Here is a 15,847-nt window from a genome sequence, read left to right on the forward strand (position 1 = left end):
TTGTAACAATATATGGGATTTCACCATAGATTCTCTGATTCCCCTATAAGTAGGCGTTTAGGTTGTGTCGGATTGGTGCCATGATAAAGCACACTGTAACATACATTTTTGTATGTGAACCTTTGGCTGCCTTTCTGATTATTTCCTTGGAGTCAACACTCAGGAGTGAAATTACTGGGTCAAAGGGTACATTTTCAAGGCTTTTAATATATATATTTCTCCAGAAAGCTTATACTAATTTGTCTACTTCTGAGATTGAAGAATCACTTTGGGCCCAAGAAGTGTTAAGGAGAAGGTGGCATCTAAACCAGAACTTTAAGGGTGGGCAGGAGTTCCACCAGCAAAGGTGGGGGTGGCATTCAGGGAGGAGGGGGTACACAGGAAGGGATGAACATTGTAATTCAGCCAGAGCAGGTCTCTCATTTTTATGTATTGAGCACACTTGGAATGCTTGGATTTTTGGCAGGACATGGAAAGGAATTAAAATATTCCAAACGTGAAACAACTCAGCAATAATGCCAACATAATCACCCTTGAAGTATAACTTTGTCTAAGTGTCTAAAAGCATTGTCATTATGGTGCCAATTCTTGCTCTACTCAGTTCTACGTTGCTGTTTGAGTAGAACTGTGTACTGATTTCACCATAGTCTCTTATCTAGCAGGACAGTGTTATCGCACATTCTAGAAAACGCGCTCTCTTTGGTGTTGGTGTGGAGTCACCACTGCATTGCTACCGTCACTCATTCTTTGACCATCTCAGCTGTGTGCTCCTTTTGAAAGACCTTCCATCAGTGGTGTAGCACTGTGGTTAAGAGACATTAAGAGAGAGAACCTACACTGCTTGGGTTCAAATTCCAGCTCTCCCATTCATTGGTTGTGTGACCTTGGACAAGTTACTTAACCTTTTCCCTTCAATTTCTTCAACTGTAAAATGGGGTTAATAATGTTATCTACCTTTATAGGGTTACCTTGTCCTTAAGTGAGTTAATAAACATAAAGCACTTAAAAAAGTGCTGTGTACAGAATAAGTACCTTTAATAAGCGTTAGTTTGTATTATTTACAATGTTACCCTCAGTTTGACACACTGGGCAAACCTGGGTAGCACACTTATAAAGGGTTTATGGCCAGGAGGTATGCCATGGTATTGTGTCTACTGAGACCAGGGGACCAGAGACTGCCTCTTCCCCAATGTGACCCACAGCTCCACCAAACAGCCAGGTATAAAGGTGAAACATTTTTATTTAGGTTTGTCACAGAGGTTAAAATAGCATTTCATGAGGTTTATCCATACAAAATATCATAACAATGGTTGTAGGCATAAATAAGAATCACTCTAACTATTCTGTTTTTATAATGCACAGTTCTTTTAGCTGATTACAAATGAGTATATGACATCAAGAAGCAGAAATTTTCAAATTTCATTTCAGCAATTTCCAAAAATTGAATTATAGAAATAAGGACACATAAAAAGATGATTTTTAAAATGGAACCAGCCACCTTGAAAACATGGTCAAAACTTCAGAAAATAAAACATTTAATACTTCAAAAGAAAAGATAAAAATATTGCTTGTTGGCCTGTCATTGCAGCATTAAGGCCCTCTGAGAACGGACGGGCTTGCTGGAATAGTGTAACGTGCCACTGGGCTGTAGTCTCAGACACACTTGATTTTGGTCCACGGAGGTGAGATTCCTTATTGCTGGATGACTCTTGAAAAGAAGGCTCTGCTTTCATTATGCATTTGGCTTCACAATCTTCATTGACAAATAGTTCTGTAAAGGAACCAGAAACAATGTTAAATATGTATTTATGAAGATGTGTATTTCAGTTAGGGTTTCTCAATCTTGGCATTACTGACGTTTAGAACCAGATGATTCTTTCTTGTTGGGGAGTGTCCTGAGTATTGTAGGATGTTAGCAGCATCCCTGGCCATAGATGCCAGAAGCACCTGCCAGTTGCTGTGACCGAAGTATCTCCAGACATTGACAAATGTCTTCTGGGGGGCAAAATCCACCTCCACCCCAGTTGAGAATCACTGGTTTAAATCAATAGATTCTAAATCAAGAGAAAGAAATAACTCTGAGGGGTGTTTTCAATGGTCAAGGCAGATTGGACTATATACAACTAGAAGATAGTGTGCATCTACTCATAGTTAACAAACTAAAAGTATTACACTGGGGAAAAATAAAGACATAAAACCTCTGCCATTGTGGTTGTATGACTATGCTACTAAAGACAAAATTATTGACATTATTATTAATGTGAATTGGAATAAAAGTTTTTGAACACCTCCTGTGACATCCAGTGCCCCTCCCTTGCTTTTGCCCATGGTTTTCTCTGCCTGGACTTACCCTTCTCCACTTGGGGAATTTAACTTCAAAATGTCCCCTCCTTGGTGGAATGGTCCTCAGCAGTGGGCTCCTGTGATCATTTGTTCATGTCTCTGTAGCAGCTTGCCTGCCACAGTAATCTGACTGTCCATGTGTCTGCCTGTTCCCAGACTATGAACCACTCATGGACAGAAATCATGCCGTGGTCATCTCTATAACGTAATTCCTAGCTTACAGTAGATGCTCAATAAACTCTCTGGATGGAGGAATGAAGATTCTACGTCTAGGCACACTGCCAGAGCTCCCATTTGGACTCCCATTTATGACTGGAGTGATTAAGGAAAACTTAAGGGGGAGGTTATATGTGACATGGGCCTTAAAGAATGAGTAAGATTTGATAGACAAAATGGGGGCAAAGGGACATCATCGGCAAAGGCATCCAGACAGGTAAGGGCATGAGTGTTTAGGGGCTGGGGATCCACGATCTAGTTTGGGTGGAGTACAGTGTTTGTATAAACCTATCATGAGCAGAGATCTGGGGATCCCTGAAGCTAGGGCAAGGAGTTAGGATGCAGGAGGGTTTGGAACAAGCAAGTCTGACGGCAGGAAGATCAGTGGCTATGGTTCAGACATACACTGATCAAGGCCTGACCGATTTTTCCTACGATTCCTGAAATCAAAGTTTTTTTCAGACCATAATGTCCTGTCTGTAATTCATGAAACCCTAAGAATGTCATTCTGATCACAGGACACACAACTTTCAATTTTCCAAAAGCTGAAGGGGTTCCCACACCACACTGCCAAGTGGGTTATTTTTCTGAACAGCAAGAAAGGCAAATGCCAAGTGAGGTGACCGACCACGATTCACAAAAAAGCCAAGACAAGAAGCCAGGGACACCCACCGGCAAGGAGTAGAGAAGCACGGCCACGAAGAGCAACAGGATGAGCAGGAGGAGCAGGCCGAGGATGACCCACTTAAACCGGCGCCACACGATGAACCTCATGGTCTTGCACGGGTTGGTGAACCAGAGGAAGGACGTCTCTGGTCGGCTGCGGTGCAAAGAAATGGTATTACCTACCCACTCGGGAGGGACAAACACTTTACCTCAGACCAGAACACAGTTTAAGGAATACCCAGTAACATGAATAAAGTCAAGAAAAGATATTATTCCCCTGGTTGGCTCTTCAACCTACTATGGCGTCCTAAGACACACTGAACTTAGGCTTCATGGGAAAGGAGAATGATTCAAATGCAGCCAGATCACCCACCTCTCCACCCCACCTCCCACTATTCAGCACAGAATTGGAAGAACCACAGCTAATCCAGCCCATTAAGCCAACTGGAGGGGGAGATTTCGGATTGCAGGTGTCTGGGGAGCAGGCAGCATCGAGAACAAAGAAAGCCTCTCACTTTGGTGGGTCCAGCTTGGGGTTCATGTTGGGTTCATCCCGCCCCTTCCCGGCTGGCCTCTCGTCGGCCTCCTTCTCATTGAGGACTTCCAATGTCATCTCCACTTTCCCCTTCAGTAAAGCAGAACAGGTTAAACACATGACATCACGTTGCACAAATATTTTTACTCCGACCCTAGCAGTATTCCCCGAGCAGTGATTTTTATTCTTGTAAAACAATCCTTAGATTGCCTTAAATTTTCCTCAAGAGATTTCATCCCATTTCCTCTTCCATGTGTTCCTGAACCGGCTCTGTGTGGGAAACGGAGAGGAGAAATTGCTTTCCCTCCTCCCTGCTTCTCTTTCTCTGTCTCCCCATCATTCCTACATTCTCACATTGATCTCCTTGCCCCCTACGCACCTTCCTTTGTAACTCTGCTTGGACCCAGACTAATCTGAATCCTGCTAACAACAGTACCTAACATCTATAGAGCACCAACCATAGGCTCCAAGAGAGCAGGGCCTTGTGTGTTCACGCTCATCATCGTCACCTACCGCGTGGAGCCCTGCTGGCACTTAGTAGCTACTCGATGTCCACTAGCTCAATAGATGAATGAGTGAGTGAATGAGTGAATGCTCCCCCCTGATAATAGGTTCCTGAGGGAGGCTCTGGGCACTGTCCAAACCTTCCACGTGGGTAATCTCGTGTAATATTCATGGCAACCCCATGAAGGTGCTATTCCTGTCCTCATGTGCAGATGAGAACATTGAGCTGAAGTGAAGAGGTCCAGAAACTTGCCCACTTTTATAGCTACTTTTACCCAGGGTTGTAACTGACTTTCCAGGACCCAGGAAGGCCCACAAGGTCACCAGCAACTTGACAAGCCCTGACCCTGACTCTCATTTAGGCAGCAGAGCTCAGATGACGCCTCTGCTTAGGAATCAGACAGAGCTGAGTGCTTGACATTGGCAGGTTGCTCAACCTCTCCAAGCCTGTTTTTGGAATCTATAAAATGGAGACAATGTCTACTTCATGTGGTTGTCAGCAGAACTAAATGAGATTATGTGCAAACTTCTGTATTGTGACAGAAAGCAGATCAGTGGTTTCCTGGGGCTGGGGAGGAGGGAGTGATGGGCTGCAAAGGACAAAAGGTAATTTGGGGATGATGGGAAGGTTCTGGATTCTGATTATGGTGGTGGTTTCATGGGCATATACATCTATCAAAGCTCATAAAATTGTGTACCTTAAATGGGTACAGTTTATTTTATGTAAATTATACATCAACGTTATTTTAAAAAACAAGATTATGAATGTATGGCACTTGGCATATCGCTTGGTTCATAATTAGTGTTAAAAAATGTTAGCTATTATTAACAATGCATCATGGTGCTGGGCAGGGTGGCTCACATCTATAATCCCAGTGCTTTGGGAGCCCAACGTGGGAGGATCACTTGAGGCTAGGAGTTTGAGACCAGCCTGGGCAATACAGTGAGATCCCATCTCTACAAAAAAATTTTAAAAATCAGCTGGGTGTGGTGGTATGAGCCTGTAGTCCCAGCTACTTGGGAGGCTGAGGCAGGAGGATCTCTTAAGCCCAGGAGTTTAAAGTTGCAGTGAACTATGATCATACCACTGCACTCCAGCCTGGGTGACAGAGGAAGAGCCTGTCTCTGAAATACATAAATAAATACATAAAGCATAATGGACTAGGCAGTCCTTTGTCACGTGGCATGGTAACCCACATTATTGCTTCTATATCAGAATACATCTTGAGTTCATCAACTTGCTTGTAAGTAATGGCCTTATTTTTCAATAAATGCCAGCACTTCCTACTTCCTCTACTTTTTTTTCTTTTTTTAAATGAGAACAGCTCAAATTTGAAGCTCCTTTTCCTGTACTGAATTGCAGTGGAAGCTCAGCATAAAGTAACCTTCCTGGTAAAGCAGAGTCCTAAAGAAATCCAGCGAAACCACTCGGGCTCCTAGTTTTTGACCATTCCAAGTCCTTCACCTTCCCCCAACTCCAAACACATGCTCATGGCATCTCTCACTCTGTCTCGTAATCCCAAAGACAAACTGTTCCCATAACTTAAAGTCCCACCAATCTTACACTTCCTTATCTTATCTGGAGTAAATCTATGGATAAAGGCAAAACCTAAATGATAAAAAGAATAAGCAAACTTCGACCAGGAAGCACTCATACAGCCATCACACGGGCGCCATCTTTCTCTGCGTAGCATGGCCACCATCCTTTCATGGACTTCTGCTCAAAGAGGGAGGCCGTCTTAGCTTTAAGGGGGTCCATGGCTTTGAGGTCCGGAATCATGTCCAAATTGCATTTCTCTGATGATTTTGCTGGAATGATTGTGTGATGCAAATCAAGCTCCAGGAAACCTTGCCAAGGAAAGAACATTAAATCCAAATAAGCTTTGAGTGGATCAGCCGTTGTTCACAAGCGAACACGATGTTCTTGTCAGGGGAGAGACACACAGTAATTTTGAACAGGTGACAGGTGAGTTAGAGAAAAAAATCCTGGTAGATGTTTAAATTCTTTCCAGATAGGATGGAAAACGGCAGAAGAAATAGCTGTCCACTGCTCAGTACTGCACAGAGAGCGACATGTTTTCTTTCTCAAAGACACGAGCATAAACAGAGTTCTTCTGTAGACTCAAAGGGATTAAACATCTATAGACAAAATTTCCACTGAACTCAGGGCCCTTGGATTTAAAACGTGCTCATTTTGGTTCTGAGCTGTCCTGAACAGAGAGGCCATTTGGCTTTGGGTAAAGACAACTGGCGCCTGGAACATGGGATGCTCGGGGAACACTCACCTTCAAGTCTCTCCTGGCATAACCTCAGAGACAGGAACTTGAGAAGAAACATAACAACTCAACAGAAAATCCTCACCAGCAACTACGACTCCCAGCCTCGATCGGGGTGTCAATCGGGGTGTCTGGAGAAGCACATTTTCTCCTGTGTGGCGCGAGGCATCAATTCCTCCCGCTTTCACAGTGAGGGAAAAGTGTCTTTGGGGTTTGGGAACTCCTGGGAGCCCTTTCCCTTAAGAAAATGCTGTGTGTGACGTGGGGTCGGGTCTACGGCTACTGGGACAGGAGTCTGGTTTCTGACAGTGGCAGCAAAGACCACAGCGAGGTTGGGGCAGGTTCCCTTCAAACCATCATCATATTTACATAACGGATCCACAGACCATGAGTTACCTCAGCCTCTCTCGAGCCTACATCTGCTTTCGTCTTTTCTCTCCTTTTGGTGACGTGCTCACGAGCCATTTTGAGATATAGTCATTCTCCTTATTTGCTGTCAGACTGTTTGGTTTACGTTCCAAGGCAAAACCCTCTACTGTTCTGGAACTTGCTACCTTTGTGCCTTGCGTTGGCCTACGTGCAGGCACATTTGTTTGTTCAGCTCTCATCGAGCACTGACTAAGTCAAACCATTGCATGAGGTGGTCTGAGGGGCAAAGGGATGAATAAGAGACAGACATTGGTCGGTGTTTCCTCTGCCAGGAGAGTGCCCTGGAAGCAAGATGGGGGCAGGGACCGCAGTCAGGGGCTACTGTGACGGTGGCTTGCAGAAAACAGGGTCTGAACCGGCCAGTGGCAGAGCTCCCAGGAATAAGAAAGCGCGTGCGTGCGATAAAGCAGATGGCATCACTAGGACTGGGTGGCTGAAGGGTGTGGAGGAAAGAGAAGAGGAGCCGGAGAGGACGCTGGGCGCGTCCCCCTGGTGGCTAGGGAAACGGAGGGCCCGTGAGCAGCAAGGAAGTTCCCGAGGAGAGCAGGTACGAGGGCAGGGAAGAAATGCTGAGTCTGGCGTCTGGTGTGATAACGGCGAAGTGCCAGCCAAACACAGAGATGAGACGTTCTGGCGGGGAATTGGGAACAACGATCGAAACGGTTTCGCATGGCGCTGCGCGCACATCCTGGCGCAGGAGTCCCCTTGCTGAACGGGGAAAGGTGGCGCTTGACCTTCCCCGGAGGGGGGAGCGGGTGAATCCTGGCAAGGGGCTGAGGGAGCTGGGAAGGAGCCCAAGAACCCCAGGGGAGGCCTGTATTGAAAGAGGGAGAGGAAGAAATAGAGCCGGGGGGTGTCACAGGGCCAAGGCTGGGAGAGCGGAAGCCAGGAGAGCACAGCGCCACGGCGGGAGGAGCGGCCACTTCACCAGCGCCTTTAGCCAGAGAGGAGGGCGGAGGATGGACGTGGGGAAGGAGCCATGGCTGGGGGATCAGAGGGCTCAGCAACTTCTGAGAGCGGGTGAAGGAGGCGGGTGGGAGTTGATTCTGAGGCGCTGAGGAGAGCGTGGGTGGTGTGGAAGTAGAGGCAGGGACGCGGCATCCCTCTGTGCAAACAGGGTTCGAGTCTTCGTAGAGAGACGGGAGCTGGTGCAAGACCCTCCCCCAGAACACTCGAGAGAGGACGGGCCCATGGAACTGGGTGGCATTCACTGTTAGGCCACACTGCCAAGAAGACAGCCAAGCAATGGGTGTGTCCCCTGTCCCCCTATTACCAAAAAGTATTAGAGATTTAAATAATCGCTTCCAAGTTTTAATTGATTTCATTAATTCCAAGTACAGTTTTTTAGAGAAAATTATCCCAATGTAAGCCTCACCTAAGTAGTCATCCAGAGAAAACTTGTCATTGTCCCATATCTGAATGATCAGTCTGGGTGGGACTCGAAATTCTGTTTGGTCAATGCTCCAGAAATGCTCCTAAAACGGAAAGAGTTTTAGGACAAACCAAATGACCCTGATTACTGGACGCTGAAACCCTCACCTGTGGCTCCTTGAAACAGCACCAAGGCCTGGGCCTTTCCTCTCCTCTGTACCCCCCCGGAAACTCCCTCCCATTGGCCCTGTCCTTCTGCTCCATGTGTATGGGGGCAGTCAGGCTCCCCAGGAAATCTCAAGGCCACCAGCCGGGTGACAAAAAGGATGTCCCAGGCTGTTCCCAAATGGAAGATTTCCTGCCATGTTCCTATCAGTGTGACTTCCTGCTGCCACCCCTGGGGGTTGGGGAGTGATTAATCTCCCTCCCGAAGACCACTATGGCCCACTTGGATTATCCTCCTAAAGCCAGGCATTCTAAGCCAGCCCACAATATCACCCACTGGGGTGTCACCTCTGTTCACCAACCTTCCCCTCACCCTACACAGATGTCTGAGTATACTCTCATTTACACCGGGGTGAGGAGACTGGGGACCAGATTTCACTCTTTTATCAGTGCAGATTTAGAATGTCCTGGCATTTTTGGCTTTCAAAAAATACCATTGGCTTTTGTATGCTTGTGGTCACCTAAGACTTTCAGATCCCTCACACTAGAGGTAGGTGTTCATGCCTCTGCCCAGATAATATTAGCCAACCCCAGCAAAAAGGGAATTCCCCCAATGCTTCATGAATTTGAAGGAAGATCATTGAGTTGTTTTTGTTTTACATATTCCAGGAATGTTTTCCTTTGCAGGGCTCAGAGGACCAGGATCTGAGGGGCTGAGAAGCCCACTCTGCTATGGCCTGTCCCTGCCTGATTGTCCTGGATGGAGTCATGCTCCACGTACTACTCAAGGCATGGGGAGGTCCAGCCCTAGACGTGGGTAAACAGGAAAGTAACTTTACCTAAAGGCCTGTCTGACCCGAATTCCTCCCCTGTCCGCACCCCTTTCTGCCTCACTACCTGCCAGTGTGCATGTTTGCTATTACAGTGAGCCTCTGTGCCTCTGCAAAGTCCCCTTTGATGGCACTCATCCCACCTGGCATGAAAACAGTGCTTGCTACAGCACCAGCCCTGAATTGGACCAGCAGAGAGTAGGGCCTGGCCTGATGGGCCATAGGGAAGGTAGATTTTGATCAGGAGTGGGGAGAGGGGTGACCAGGCAGAGCTAGGGAAAGCTGATAGGATGTGGGGGATAGGAATGGGACAGGGGACCGACATCTGTTATTACTGTCTACCTAGGTTCTAGGTCCCTAGATGAAAATCTGAATGAAAGCACCCGATTTTCCTTGGGGACTCCCCCTCCCTAGTGCGTGAAATTTGGGTGGGGTTGGCTCCATCCCTAACTCCAGAGTCTGGCCAATCAGGGCACTGCATCCCTGGGTAACAGTGGTTGGTTGGGTGATAGGAACACGATCCCAAAGGCAGAGACATGGAAGACCAGTTCCAGAACTCTGGTTAACACCCCCAGGGCTTCGTTCTTCTTCTGCCAAGGGCTGCTGAGAACACAGGATGTGAGCTGGGGCTGCTGCCTCTGCCAGGGAAGAGCCCGCCTGGGAGTGAGGCCCACAGAGGAAGGCAGAGCAGAACGGCAGAGAAAGTGAGACAAGTTTCTAAAGACATCACTTCAGCACAGGATCCAGCCATCCCTGACGCCAGCCAACCCTGGACTTTTTAGTAACGTGAACAAATAAATCACTTTTTTGGTGTAAGCCAGTTGGAGTTGAGTTCTGTAGCTGAAAGTCTTACTGATTAAGACCACGAGGGCCCTGAACCCTCATGGACTACTTCTGAAGGAGTCAAAGCAGATGCTAAGATTTAATGAGGAAGAGATATTTCACCCTCTTTAATATTTTGCCTCTGTTTGGTTCTACCTGTCATGGGAAGAAATCAGTCTCCCCATCACATACAAAACCCACTTGGGTTGCTGTATGTATTGATACAAGACATCACTTCTACCCCTTGTCCTTCAGCCCGCCACCAACATGGTAGGGAAAAGAGAGTTGCGTTCCTTATTCTTCCCAATTACACAAACCCCGGTCATAGCTGCATGACCTTGGGAAAGTATCAAGGTCTCAGATTCCCCATCTGTACCAAGAGGGAGCTGGACTCAGTGACCTCCAAGGTCCCAAGCAGCTGCAACATTCTACAAGTTTCTAGTTAAGGAAGACCCATGACATCCACTTCCCACTGGCATATTTCAAAGCTCACTTTTTTAGCAACGACACAGAGTTGTTCAGCCGGGAGGTAGTCAAACGGGAACACAAATCTCCAGTTAAAGTTCCCTTCCCCATCCAAGGACCTGTAATGAACATCTGTTTTCTGTTTGTTTTCCTCACTGCCAGGAATCCAGCTGAAAAGCAGAGGCAAACAGACTTAGGTTCGTGTGATTGACAAGTAATCTAGCCGCAAAATTGTGCCGTGATTAGGGGAGTGAAGAGCAGGAGAATTAATGCACTTTTCTTGGGCAGCTTCCAGTTATCTACAGGGCTGGGGGTGATTTATGAAGGGGAGGTGCTCTATTGCATCCAACACAGCTTGTAGCCAAATAAAATATAATTCCTCTAAAACCAAAGCAGGAAGCCCTTTAGACTTCAGTTAACAGGGCTAAGGTGAAATTTTCTGGAAAATATCAACAACGTAGCTTCTATTTTGGGTAGGCTGAAGCCCGCTGGCTATGATTTTAGTCTTCACAACTATAACTCATCAGTGTCTGTCATCACTGCTGATAGGCTCAATGAATATGAGCTAGCTCAAAATTTTAGCATTTCCTTTCCCATATTTTACTTAAGCAAACAAAAAAGGCATGAATCAAGTAATCTTACAGCTTCTCTTTTTTGTTATTCTTAAATTCACTATGATCATGTTAATGAGACTGTCAAGGAAGATGTAAGCTCTTATTTGCATATGCATATCTCTGAGAATTCATTTTAGTAACAATTTAATGTCTTAACTTTTAACATTGGAAAAGCTTCCTTTTGTTTGTGCCTGGCACATAGTAGACACTAAATAAATACCTGTTGAAGGAATGAATGAATGTGTGCTCCTGGAAGGAAGTTGTCATATTTGCCTACAACTGGGAAGGCTCCTGGTTTGGAACCAGGGGTGACTTTGATTTTAGATTGACAAAGTGGTAGAGTGTGTGGTTCTCAACACTGCACATTAGAAACACATTAGAATCAACCGGGGAGCTTTTAAAAATATTGATGCCTGGACCCCACCGATAGAGATTCTTGGTAGGAGGCAGGAATGGCTGTGAAACTCTCTGAGCCTCATCTCCCATCTGGAAAATGAGGTTGATGACACGTGCTTGCGTCACATGGTGAAAGCAAGGACAGAATGAGAGATCATGGCTTAGCAGGGGCAGAGGGGGAGGGGGGGATCTTTAATGTGTGCTTACGATCATCGGCTATGAACCAGGCACTTAGCTTGCATTATTTTATTCTTCCCAACAACCGTGTAACTCTCTCCATTTTACAGATGATGAAACTGAGGTTCAGAGAGGATATTTTAACTTACACAGGGTCAAGTAGCCAGTAACTGACAGAACTAAGTATGACTTCCAAGTCAGTCTGACTCCAAAGTCCTGTTACACTACGGAGACTATAAAGTCACTTGCTAATATTAAGTCCTAATATTATATTAGTAATGGTATTAATATCAGTCAACTACAGTAGTTTTCCTTTTTGCTAATCAATGAACTGACTAGATAAATTAGTTGAAAGATTCCTTTGAGCTGTTAACTTTTAAACCAACTCGCTGAGGAGACTTCACATACTCTTGGCGGTGACCTTGGTGGCTTCACTACCTGACCCATCCCTAAAGTGTCACCATCATCGTACCTCTGACCACTCCCCTCTGCAACTATTCTTCTCTTTTTATGTGAATCTTTTCACATTTAATTTCAAAAGGGAGTCTTTTCACATTTTAATTTTAAGACAAGTTAAACAACCACTCTAGGTATATGTGTTTGTGAGCATGTATGTGTAGCTTTGTATATAAGACAGTACCCATATGTGCCTAGTGCTAAGCATGGTATTTATGCGTGATTCATCTTTTCACATACAGTATTTATATTTTAATTCCAAATTTTATATGGTACTTTAAATTGAGCTCTACTCTTTGATTAGAAGAGTTTTCTCTCAGTCTAGCATTATTGAGTTTGTTTCCTTGATTTGAAAAAAAATGCTTATGATAGTCAAATAAATTTACATATATATAATTAGCTGGGATTAGTTTTCCTTGGGGAATGGTAATGAGATCCTGAAATAAGAAATAATAATGAAGAACTTGATGAAACATTCCCTGTTTACAGGGAACCTAAATGATGGTAATTATGTCTTTAACAAAGTTTTGATTGAAGCCCACTTAAGATCACAAGTGAAACTTTGTTCTCACTTTACAAATATGTTAAATTTCACAAGCCTTATCTTTTATATATCCAGGAACCAAACTCAGTTCCATGAAAGAGCAATAATACTAGCTAGCACTCACGTAATTTGTACTACCTGGTAGGCACTATCCTAAATGCTTTGAATCTTCTGAATATCGTTGGGAAACGGATATAATCATTATCTCCATTTTACAGATGAGGAATAGTGAGCTTACAACCTTGCATAGCTAGGAGGGAAAATATCAGGATTTCAACCCAGGTAGGTTGACTCCAGAGTCTGGCTTCTTAATCACTATGCTAGACTGCACTCAACATCTATGATCAAGGCATAACAAAAAACTAGCATCAACATAGACTATTTGAAATTGAATTATGCAAGTAAGAAAATAATGAAAACTATAACACTTTACATGTTGGATGCAGACGCTTAGTGAATATCAGTGGAATGAATGATTTTTTAAAAATCTGCTAGCATTTCCTCTTTTCCACAGACATTGGCAGCTGGTAATAAAATATGTAGAAAAAAGAAATTTTGGAAGCCTTGTTTGTGTTTCTAGTAGTTATCCAAGGCATCAAAGAGGAAAAAAAACAAACTACATGGCTAAAAAATGTCAGAAATAGCCAATCTGCTCAATACACTAAAGAAAGTCCACTTTATTGAAAGGGAAACAAAGAAATATTTATCACTTCTTATAGTCCTTAGATACCTTTGCTCATAAACAAGGCCCATATGGGTTTCTCTTTTTTTTTTCTGTTCCTTCCCCCTTTGCTTTCCAGGAGCTACCTAAACAGATTGCATTAACGACGTAAAATAGCTTCAAATAACCAAGAATCCTACAGTGGGCACCTTCAATAATGAAAACTAATGAAGGAGAGAGTCTGTCTCATCCCCTGAGCTTGTCAAAGGCACTTGCATGCCAACCTCACCCTTTGACATAGATGTCACTCATGTCCTCTCCTGTGATGCTTTTCTCATCCAAGATAACGTCCTTGGTGTTCCAGATGATCACGCGCAGGTAGTATCTGAAAAGAGCACATTTTGAAGATACTTTTTCTTCTAGTCCTGGACTAAGTCCTCAGCCCAGTGTATGTCATAGGGCTTCATGATTACTTACTTCTTGGCTTTCCGGGGTGTGATGTTGAAAGGAGGGCCTGGTGGCCCCAAACTCTTGGGGAAAACATCCACCCACATCTGAAGTTTTCCCTAAATCATCAAAAAAAAAAGAAAAGAGGACTGAAGTTATATTATGGCTGGTAGAAACAACAATTTTCTTTCATATTTCTTATGTAAAACTATTTCTTTGGACCTGACAATTTATTAGTCCATATGGAAGGCAATAAGTGGAGTAGAACATACCAAGATTAATCTTTTATCTACAATGTCATTTAGGCCACCCACATCCAATTCTCACCCTGGGGTCTCTAATGGCTGCAAATGCCCACCTTAGTCTTCCCTGCTTAATAAGACGAGGGGCTTCCCATCACTAACCCAACCCCCAGTACACACACACACACCCTCTTATAATGACTTAAAATTGGGTTCTTCACCCTCGAACAGTTCTCCTGCTGTCACTCTATTCATCATCACGTTGCCCACTTCATATCAGTCCCAGTTTTGTGATCCCCAAGGGTTTCTCCAATTACCTCAACATACAAAATCAAAGTAATGAAAATGGTGTTTAACTTTGTAAAGAAAAACTTACAACACGGCACTTTCAAAGGAGGGACTCAAACAACATCAAGAATGTTACTGTTCCTAAAGGCGAGGGTTCCCTGCCATGGGTTCACTAGTGCCCACCGCCTAGTAAGAAGCTTGCAGACAGGGGAGGGCAAAAGTTGGGCAACACTTTTGCCGCCATCTTGGTGAGGACAACTCAGCTCTCTGACTGCCAGACTGGGCCCATCCATCTGACTGAAATGTTCTTCCAGACAGGCTAGGAATGCCATTAAAAAACTATATCAACCATACAAACCAATTTATAGTCTCCAAACTTTTTTTGGATGTCTTATAGACTCTGTCTTCAGAGAAAAACAGATTGGTCTTCAAGAAAGTTGCCAAGGAAACCACTAGATTGGCTTCCTAATGCATTGTGATCAAATGAATTAACTGGAGCTCTTGAAAAGAGATATATTGTACTATGATCCTGACTCTTTTCCAACTAATCTCTAGGGCTCAGGGCTCTACAATACATCAAGCACACTGCGGAACGATAGGCTTCCAGGTGTCTCCTAAAACCTAGCCACAGTCTGCGTTTAATACTGTAGGCAGAAGTGACGGGGCCCTGGGGATTCCCAGGGAGAAATCTTCCTCACTTTGTCAGTTGTTGAGACTCTGTTTGCAGTTGAGGGGTAAGAGGAAAGAGGAGGTAAAATAGGCTCTTTGGTGGAAGGAAGGAGAATACAGAAAGGAAGGAATAGAAATGTGGAACAGAATAAAGGCAAGAAGCAAGTGAAAAAATAATCTAGAAAGCCCAGGCCACTGTGGCTGCTCTTGAGAGATTACTTTGTCCATTGTGTTCTTGTCAGTATCAACAATATTTGCATTAGTTAATATTCCTTAGAGTGTGATCAGAATCCCTCCAGGTACTTGTTAAAATTCAGATTCCTGGCCCCACCCTGGACCTAGTGGATCCAAATCTCTGCAGACACATCCCAGAAATCTTCATTATAACAATATTCCACATAGACTATCTTGTCACTGGCCATGTCTCATTTTTCTTCTTTGGAAACTGCTTCCCATCTTCTGGGAACAGACCCTCCCCACCATTATCCATATGGTCCCCACTTCCCTGATGCTTTGGTCTCAGATGGCACCTCCCCCCGATGCCAGGCCAAGCTCACTCACTTTCCCAGACCCTCCTGTCCTGGCTATAGCTGAGTGGCTCCATGGTAGGCAATTGGGCCAAGTTGGGGCAACCAATCCATAGACATTTGGAAGTAGATGGGTTATATTATAACACAGAACACTCAGGAACTGTACATAATATTTGGACTCATAGGAAGATGATCCTAGCA

At 44.6% G+C, this 15,847-nt stretch overlaps 1 protein-coding gene across 2 annotated transcripts in view; it reads right to left on the bottom strand.

The window, feature by feature from the left end:
* Positions 1–1,223: 1,223 nt before the first annotated feature.
* MYOF (myoferlin) overlaps positions 1,224–15,847 on the bottom strand; it is a 149,570-nt gene continuing 134,946 nt past the window's right edge. For both annotated transcript variants that reach the window (XM_012659733.1, XM_012659732.1), the window contains 8 exons: positions 13,948–14,036; positions 13,760–13,855; positions 10,651–10,792; positions 8,345–8,444; positions 5,922–6,112; positions 3,741–3,850; positions 3,232–3,379; positions 1,224–1,771 (listed from right to left, as the gene is read on the bottom strand). In XM_012659733.1, the coding sequence (XP_012515187.1) occupies positions 1,733–1,771; positions 3,232–3,379; positions 3,741–3,850; positions 5,922–6,112; positions 8,345–8,444; positions 10,651–10,792; positions 13,760–13,855; positions 13,948–14,036 (915 nt within the window). In that variant the 3' untranslated portion in view covers positions 1,224–1,732. The remainder of the gene's footprint in view (positions 1,772–3,231; positions 3,380–3,740; positions 3,851–5,921; positions 6,113–8,344; positions 8,445–10,650; positions 10,793–13,759; positions 13,856–13,947; positions 14,037–15,847) is intronic.

The sequence above is a fragment of the Propithecus coquereli genome, unplaced genomic scaffold, assembly GCF_000956105.1.
Source record: "Propithecus coquereli isolate 6110/MARCELLA unplaced genomic scaffold, Pcoq_1.0 Scaffold63, whole genome shotgun sequence".
NCBI lineage: Eukaryota > Metazoa > Chordata > Mammalia > Primates > Indriidae > Propithecus > Propithecus coquereli.